This window comes from Cyprinodon variegatus, unplaced genomic scaffold (assembly GCF_000732505.1).
Source record: "Cyprinodon variegatus isolate N-32 unplaced genomic scaffold, C_variegatus-1.0 Scaffold311, whole genome shotgun sequence".
Lineage (NCBI taxonomy): Eukaryota > Metazoa > Chordata > Actinopteri > Cyprinodontiformes > Cyprinodontidae > Cyprinodon > Cyprinodon variegatus.
Window position 1 is genome coordinate 697939 of NW_015150764.1, and position 9330 is coordinate 707268.

At 36.4% G+C, this 9330-nt stretch overlaps 1 protein-coding gene across 1 annotated transcript; it reads right to left on the reverse strand.

Moving 5' to 3' along the window:
• Window positions 1-1214: 1214 nt before the first annotated feature.
• On the reverse strand, window positions 1215-9119 carry cops5 (COP9 signalosome subunit 5). The gene is made up of 8 exons (XM_015384362.1): window positions 8842-9119; window positions 7993-8227; window positions 5313-5441; window positions 4374-4439; window positions 4126-4211; window positions 3934-4045; window positions 3130-3278; window positions 1215-1443 (listed from the first exon to the last, which is right to left on the reverse strand). Exons 1-8 carry the CDS (start codon window positions 8976-8978, stop codon window positions 1353-1355), a joined length of 1005 nt encoding a protein of 334 aa, XP_015239848.1. The 5' UTR covers window positions 8979-9119; the 3' UTR covers window positions 1215-1352.
• Window positions 9120-9330: the final 211 nt, after the last annotated feature.

A 9330-nucleotide genomic window follows, 5' to 3' on the forward strand; every position in this document is an offset into this window, starting at 1 on the left:
TCCAAGCTGCATTCTCCATCTTTACACCCTTCTCTGCTTAATTCTTCACTGGCTCCAGCTTAACATCTCAACATTTTACGTGGGTCATTTGAGATTCAGGGCCGTCTTCCGTATTCGATAGCTACTAATCTCATTAATCATCTGCACTCACAGCAGTGTCAAACGTTTACAAAGTTCACTCTTTGAAGGAATAGGCACATACCTTGGAGTTAAAATACAAAGAAAATAAGGTTAATGGATTTCTGGCTTTTCCTAATGCAATTTTAGTCATGCATACAAATGTCCATCTGGAGATAATCACTCTGTTTGCATACTGAACAAGTTCAGCATGTTTCAATGGATCTAAAATAACGGTGAGGAAGGAAAACTATTTTTCAGTTGTGCATATTTTATATACTTCATCAGCAGTGACAGACATCCATGCAATTCATTGAAATAACTGTCAAAAATATGAGCCAAAAGGTTTTTTGCAAAAATCTTGACGATGTTATGTTCATAATTAAACTTAATGTTACGGGGCTACTTTATCTACCTTCAAGCTGAGGACTGTTTCGATAATAGGTCGAGAAAATCATTACAAGTAGTGCCATAGCTCATGTGTATGACAAACGCCAGGCATCTCTACGGGTCCACTGGGATGCTCTCCTCTGCAATATGTGACATTACAAATACACATTAAAACATTACAATACCAGAGAAACAAGATGTGACATAAACGTGGGTCAAAACAGCTGTCAGTGGAAAAAAGAGGCAGACTTGGTGAACGCTGGCCTCGATGAAGAGCAGACACAGCGAGGTGAATGGACGTCTGTGTGCGTAGTTTGTGCCCCTGTGCTGCATCATTGCAACCGGCCGCTCTGCCGGGACGTCTAACGCCGAGAGGCAAGCTGTCCTCTGGGACGTCCCAGGCAGGGTAGGCGATTCCCCCTAAACCTCAGCAGGGGCTGGAGTTCGTCATTCTATTATGTAACGCTATGACAGGGAACACTTATATGACAGACTGGTTCTCGGTGGGAGCTACGTGGGACCCACAGTGGGTTATTTTAAAGTTTTACCCTTAAAACATGTTTATTTAGAGGCCAATTTATACCGTTTATATTCCAAGCATTTAGACAGCAAAGTTTACCTAAAATAAATCAAATAACATAAACCCCCAGCTACAATTTGATAGGTTAAATAAAAAGATACCCACACACAACAGTGACCTTAATACTTTATTTTTATGGATGTGTTTGATTTTGCTCAAAAAAAAAAACCCTTGAATCAATTTTTTTTTTTTAAATCAGATTATCATCTGTAATCTGAAAAAAAATGCACAAGAAAAATATTTCAAATTACTGAACTCAACAACTTTAATTGTTAGACGTGTTGATCTGATTGAAGAGTTTATCCTTAATGACTTGGGACATCAGGCCATGAATCGCCTCTATGGTCGTCTTGCAGCTGAAACAAAAACAAGAGTGAAAAAGAAGGATTAACAATAGGTGAGTCGTCAAACGCACAGAGAAGCACATGCACAACCCACTTCCCGCTCTCGAGAGGCAACAACTATTAAACGCGTGCGAGAGCGTGCACCAGCCCATTTCTCCATGTGAACGCTCTGTTTAAAAGTTGCTGTTTACATGGCTTGCACAAGCTTACTTTTCAAAAGATTTGCAATTTTTCAACCATGTCAGACTTGAAGTGAAAATGGGGATGAGCACGTAGGATGGCCTTATGTAAACATATCACCAGAATGATTGACAATTAGGAGGACCACTGATTTAGATGATCCACCTGGAAAAAGAACATCCTCCACTAGACCTTTAAGTAGATGAATTCATTATAAGGGGTCAACGTATACTGCGTTGAGAAAAATTTTACTCCATTTATTTAGTTTTGTTGATTAAGATAAAGAAAACCATTTTTTCCCCATACATTTAACCATGTTAATATTGCCTGTTACTTAAAATGAATTCTTTAACCCTTTATAGGGCATTCAGCGAAAGACTTTAAACATCTAAATTTCAAGCAAAGAGTACACTGCAAAAATACTGAAATCTAAGTAAGTCAGTTTTTTAAAAATAAGTGCATATTTTTTCTTGAACTGAGCAGGTGTGAGATACTTTGCAAATGGAATAAGAAAATTTATGTTTAAAACAAAGAAAAAAAAATGCAGTCTCCTATTTGAAGTGAATAATATCAAATAATCTGAACTTAAGGATAAAAATGCTCCTTTAACAGGGAGATTTTCTTATTTAACTACTCAAATTAAGGGTAAATACACTTTTTTTTAAGACATTTTCACAAATTTCTTCATCATTTTTGTAGTGTGTTATTGGAATCCATGACAAGACCTTATTACCTTTGTAACATTCAAAAAATATGTATATTTTGATGGCATAAATGAATGTCAATGTAATAAAAAGAAACGCCAACTTGCCCGTATATATTACGAAAAATAACAAAAGTGCTTCTATAAGAAATTCATGATAAACACAGAGTAAAAGAAATGGCACTCCATTTGTAAGGGGTATGCAAGTGATCAAAAATGGTAACTTACCCTATAAAGGGTTAATGGATTCAACAATTTTACAATATACAAATTCTAAGAATTTCACATTCGTTCTGTGAGTGAAAATAACTGAACAGCATTTACCTGTGGAAGTCTATCCAGAGATATTGGTGCAGATATTTTCTTTTAAAACATTCTAGAAAATCCTCCACTATACCTTAAATATCTGAAAATGTGCCACTCTTTCATTAAGTTTCTAAAATCCATTTGAGGTAGAACACTAAAACCAATCACCAGTCTGAACACATTCCATCTAAGCTGAAACATGGTAGTGGCAGCATTTTACTGTGGGAATGCTTTTCTTAAAAATTCATGCATCTATCTTAAAAAAAAATAACTTTCTCACAGATCATTAACTGGGGAGAGCTAAATACAAATGCCCGCCTCAAATTAAATACTTTTTTGTAGCCATTTTGAAAAAGCTTTTTTGATCCTCTTAATAACATGCTCCTATGTGCTGATCAATTTCAAACAGCCCAACAGAAAAGAAGTGGGACTATTTGCCATTAAATGAAACTCATAATTTAATCCAAATTTGACAGCTAATTTAAAAGAAAAAACAAACAAACACCCACCTATCCCGTGTTGCTTTAGCCAGTTTGTCCTCAGATTTCCTGTCATGCGTGTCCAAGCCGAGCATGAAGCTGCCCCTGCCCAGCTGGGCCTCCGACTGCTCCAGCTTCTCCGACAGGTCAAACACTTGGCCCGTGGTGTAGTCCGAGTTCTGACCGTCCAACACAGAAACATCCATTTACAAACAAAGGAACCAATCCATGCACAAGTTGCCCACAAAAACTAGACAACTGATTTCCAACATACAGAGAACGGCGGCTAATCTGTCCAATGAGGCGCTGTAAAAACTTTGGGAGTAGTGCTGAATGACATAGTAGGTGAAACGTTTGCTCAAGGTGAGGCCTTGTTTATAGTAGACAAGGTAATAAAACACAATGACTCAATCCCCCCCAACCCCCGGCGAGGGGGACAGCGTAGCGACTGACAAAGCCTGTCACTCGTGGAGCAGCTTGTTCTTGACATCTAGTCAATTTATCTTCATCCAAAACGTCAAAGAGCTCCCTGTTTAGATAGGCCTGATGCCTTTTAAAGGCATTTAGACGAGCATATGACCATGAAGCTAATTAGCATGATGGGTTTTCAATATTTAGAGCGAACTGCAACTTTACTTCTAATCTTTGTCAGAGTTCACATACAGCTTATAACTAAAGCCAACAAACACAGGGACTTAGCTAATATGCAGTAATAAATCACAACATCACAAGCTGGTGACCACATGTCCAAATGAGTTATAGTCTAATAATTAACCATAAATCAAAATGCCAAACAATTAGAGAGCATTTTGTTTCCTAAAGTTGCATACATACCGTTAGGAGGCTGGAAGAACTTAAGGTATTGACCCAGTATTTGTTCCAAAGGAGTTCCAGGAGTTTTCTATCTAGGGAAGACTTGAAGTAGGTCACCTCCAGGGCGTAATACCTAAAAAAAATAAATAAAGGAAATGGGCTACAACGGTAGAATCGGAATGCAAGAGCATCCTTTATTACAAATGTACTCACTGTTTGCAGTGCACACCAAAATCTTCAATCTTATTCAGGGGGATTGTCTGATATTCAGATGGTCCCTCATCTGGAGGTTTGTAACCCTGAAAGAGTGAGGGAAATATATTTTAGTAAATCTGGTTCCCTTTACTTTAACTAGTTATTAAAAAATATATAATTACTAACATAAAATGAAACAGGAAATGATTTAACTAATAAAAATACACATACAAGAAAACTGCCCTCTATAAACATCTGTGGTTTACCTTCGGGTACGTCCTGAAGGCACCGAGGTTGACCTTCCCTGCAGAAATAGTGCGAGTGGGGTCGATCTGCAGAGAGCAGGATACAGTAGAGAGAGCAAAAACAAAGTCAGAGGTTGTACAATCCTCCTGGGGCCGCTCAGATCTGGCCCCTTGGAGCCCTCCACTTGGGCTGTCAGTGTGGTAAAAATACACACTCCATTATACACCGCCGCCAGCCTTACAGAGCTGCTGCACCAAATGAGGTGTAAATAGCGTACATGTTGGAAACAGCAAAAAATCCATCAGAACAACGTACAAAGCTGCAGCTCAGACAGAAATAAATCATTTCAGCTCCAAATGTTTTTACGGGTTTCAGGAAATCAGGCTTAATACCAACATAATAAAACATTACAAACCTGCCATCAGTTACATAAAACTACATTTATTCTAGAGCTTTTTTAATCGACATATAACTCATTTGATAACAAATTCATCTTAGTGAACCTAATTTTGTGTTTTTCATCATCTGACTCAAGTTTTTCTTTTTTTTTTTTTGTTTAAATCTAATAAAAGCAGACTTTTAAAATCCCTCTTTTCAAGTCATATTTTGTTTTGATTTTATCTGCTTTAAAGGACAGTAAACCAGATTCAGCAGCGCTTCTCTTGCAGAGGTTTGCAGGGAAAGAGAATGTCTGAATGCCTTTAGACAGAACGTTCTGCTTCCCTGCATCAGGGGGAGTCTAGTTAAACCACAGCTTAACAAAGTGATCCCCAGTTAGACAAATCAAAGCAATTAAAGGCCTAATTGAATACATATCTTTAGTTAATAAGAAAAATCTTAAAGCATATTTAAAAATAAAATACAAATAAAAATGTTTTTTTTAGACTTTAATCAGATATGTTGTTTGTGTTTGTTATTAAATAAATTAAATAGACAGAAATTAAAATTTTTTGTCGTACCACAACAGCCACAAAGGGTTCCTGAAACTGCTGGTTGAGCATCTGAGTGCTGACGTCTATGCCTGAGAGCCAGCATCCGTATCCTGGATGGCTGTGGTACCAACCAATAGCATTTTCCAGCCGACCGACCTGAGAGAGCAGAAAAGATTCATTACGGGAGATAATTACACCTTAAAGAACCAAACGATTCTAAAAGTTCTACGTTTGAATAGTCTTTGAATTTGTAAGTGTAATTTTTTTAACAGATTTGTTTTTTTTTATAGAAAGGTAACAATAAATATGGAAGCACGCATCTTATCAAATAGATGACCCATATTTTAGATAGAGAAAAAAAATAGTCAGACACACCCATACTGGTGTTCCTGTGTTTCCTTGAAAAAAGTGCTATTAGACAATTCAAGAGAGACCTCCAGCTGATACTCTATTATACAATCTATTACTGTTTTCTTGAGTTAAAAGGAATAAAAGTATTTCCAGACTGTTGATTAAGAAGAAAATAAATAAAAGATACGTGAGGATCTCAAGATGATTATGCAAAAAGCAGAATAAAGAAGAATTATCAGTTAGAACTAGAGGTGAACATATATGAAAAACATGAACTGTATTGCAAACTAAACCTTGCAGCATTAGAATAAAAATGTCTGCTTTGATGCAATATTTATCAGGGTGTTATATACTTCAAGTGCCGATCATGCAAGTTGTGTATTTTAATAATAACTGTAGGGCACTGACTTATTGTTATATTTCTAATTAATTAATTTATTGGCATTTTTTATGACCAATAAATAATCAGAGAGGAAATAGTGCTGATCAGAGCAGTTTTCATTTGTTTTTGGTGAACAGTGCAGGTCCAGATCATTCCTTTTCATTTCCAGTTCCACAGCATAAATTAAATAATCACTTGGTTAAGTGAATGAAGGAAAACTTCTGTTGTTTTTTTTCTTCTTTTGGACCTGGATTGTCCACCTCTGCATGAATGCAAACAATTTTTATATTGTTTGGTTTAATTCTAATCCAAGTGATGACAAAATGACTTGAAAATTATTTGAAATAATTGATAAAGATCAATGAATCTGATTTATTGCGTCAGCCTTAAATAACTGTGGCTCGGACTTCTGTGCCCTCGATGTCAGCACCTAGGAGGATATTCTCAGTAGATTATATGCTACTGAAAAGACGGAAAATATGGTTGAATTCAAAACAATATTGCAGTATTAATATAGTTAACTGATATTTAGTAGCCTTACTAATAACTATTTAGGTTTAAAAGTTAATCCAAGGAATTGCTGTGTTTTTAGAGGATGCAGAACAGCTGGAGATCCAATCTTCTCATTAAAGGTTTGACTGGCCATCAGCCAGTCAAAAAAAAAAAAAGATTTAAGAACTTTAAACTTTCACTATGTTCGGGCTCTATATGTATCAATCGACAGCATGGTCTTTAATTAAAAACTAAATAAAGGTTAAAGACATATGGTTTGCCACATAAATTAGAAAATCATCTTGTAATTGCCTCATTTCCTGTTGAATATCAAAAGAATCTGCAGCACATATTTATTAGTATAAGAAAATGGGCTGGTCATATACCAGAGACAACCAGTGATTGGCTTTGCCAATAAAAACCCTGATTTATGTATTCTTACAGCTTCTACTATTAAAGGAGAAGTCCGGTCATATTCAGAATTCAAACTTGTGAAAGTACTTTAAATATAAAATTATTACATACTGTTAAATAAATTATTAGTGCATTGAATTAAGAATAATTTTCATCTGACTGTGCTTTACTGGAGGGATCCATGTTAGTTAATACACTACTGCACAACACTACTAAAAATTACACTACTGCCACCTACCAGTTTGTGACGTCACAGTGTCTTATTGGCTGTTGATCAAGTCCCAGTGCTGTATCTGGAGTTTGAAACAATGCGCTATTATCCAACTCATCTTGAAAACATTTGTCTTCCAAATGTTGGCTACATATTACGTGTTTTTTCTCTGGCCAAAAGTTCAATGACAAATCCTCCCTCTTCAAGTTGCAAATCCAATGACCAACCAGTCCGTGGAGAATCATGAATCAGAAAGGTGAAATAACAACATTTTTTTCTTCACTTTTACCCGATGTATTGCAACATCCAACTGCCGTGCACTTGCGCATTGTCAGTTTAACTATAGCTCTGGTGAATTTAAATGGTGAGGTCCTCTCGAAATCCTAAATAATTGTTGTTGATTGCAGATGTGTCTAGTAGCTCCCATTGATTTTGTGTGTAAAGCGGGAAGAATAGCCATCGGCTTACCGCACCGTGACGTCACTGCCGGAAGATGTCAGGAGTGAGGAGTTACTATATTTGGGCAAAAATGGCCGGTCATGATCGCACCGAAAATTATTATTATTATTTTTTTTCTTTTTAGTGATTAACGCTTGATTTGTTAAATCACGGTGAACATATTAGTTTTAGGTATAAATAATGATCCATTGATCATTTCTTGCTGACCAGACTTCTCCTTTAATACATGTCTAATCTGTACAAACAAATTTTAGGAGTAAAAATTCTACTTTTGTCATTCTAAAATGATTGTGTTACCTGAACAGAAAATAACTGGGCAGCAATGCACAGGTGGATTTAGTGCACTGCCTTTTAAATCCTGCATGTGTTCAAATTTTTAGTGGAAGGGAGTTTCTTACCTGTTTGGCATTTTCAATATAGGCAGCCATGTATTCATAGGCTGCAGCCTGAGCATTCACTCTGGTTTCTGTGCCCTCCACAGGCAAAGCAAAGCTGTCCATAATGATCATAGTTTCTCCATCCACCTTCCCCAGCATGAGACCCATCACCTCCAGGTTTCCACCTGAGCGAGCGTGCATCACCATCTTCAGCAGGGCAAGAGCTGAGATCTTGCAGTATTTGAAGTAGTGGTGGCTGGGCAGAAAAATAATGAAAACACATATTTATCTGTACTTTATATATTCACAGTACACCAGGTTTAATTCATCACTTCTTTAAGTGTCACTCCTATTTGTTTTCCTCTACTACCATCAGCTTAATTCTAGCGTGGTTTTATTTTATTTTTTTTAAGAATTATAAGTACAAGGTGAGATACGTGGTGCTAAAATGGCATACATCCTGTATAAATTTTTTATATATATTTCTTCCATTCTTTTCTATTTTTCAAAAAGTGAGAGAATTATGATTTTGAGCCCAGATTAAAGCAAAAACAACACAAGTTAACTTTCTTCCTCAGAAGACATTTACTGAGGTCACAAAGAATTTTCTTTACAAATACAAATCGGGAACATAAAAAAGGTTTTCCCAGTGAATACGAAACACTAAAGGTATAAACCTGACCAAAACCAAATACATAAGCAGAGATATGTTATTAAACAACTGCTGCTAGTATCAAGGCTAACTGCTGTTAGCCTTGATACCAGCTAACATTTACATGCTTCAAAATAAATAGCACAAAATAGCCCAGAACACCAGTTTACTGCCCAGAACACTAGTTTACTTAAAATTGACAAAACACTCAAACATACTCTTTCGTCCAAGGCTTCGCGGCGAGGATTTCTTGCTGCTGCTTTTTGTCATATTTGTAAATTTCATCGATGCTCTGCACCTCTTGCATTCTGTTGGAAAGCTCCCATGTTTTCTGAGCCGTGCTGCTCCCAGCCATAACGACTTAAATGTTCACTCACAATACCTGAAAGATAAACCAATAAAACCTCCTCAAATTAAAGTCGAAAGCTGATATTTCTCTAAAGATTGTTTGGGCCTAACAGCTACTCGCTCAGGAAGCCATGACAGTTAGGTGATACCAAGACAAGAAGATCAACAATATCAAAAACATAAAAAGTTCTTCCCTTAATTTGTCGATAAGGTATATTTTTTATTGGATTTCAAAATATTTAGGTCGTCTATGTGATTTTTGCATACGTTTTAATGAAAACTATATTTATTACTCTTATTAAATGACAAAACGCCTCCAATAGATGGTATCGTCCACGGAGGACCAAATTATCTGTATA

What these genes read in the sequence shown, in the direction of transcription:
- cops5 (XM_015384362.1), bottom strand. Translation starts at nt 8,978, where the DNA reads ATGGCTGGGAGCAGCACGGCTCAGAAAACATGGGAGCTTTCCAACAGA. An exon ending in TTTGGTGTGCACTGCAAACA is followed by an intron (nt 4,046 to 4,125) that starts GTGAGTACATTT and finishes TATTTTTTTTAG; the next exon opens with GTATTACGCCCTGGAGGTGA. An exon ending in GCTAAAGCAACACGGGATAG is followed by an intron (nt 1,444 to 3,129) that starts GTGGGTGTTTGT and finishes TTTTTGTTTCAG; the next exon opens with CTGCAAGACGACCATAGAGG.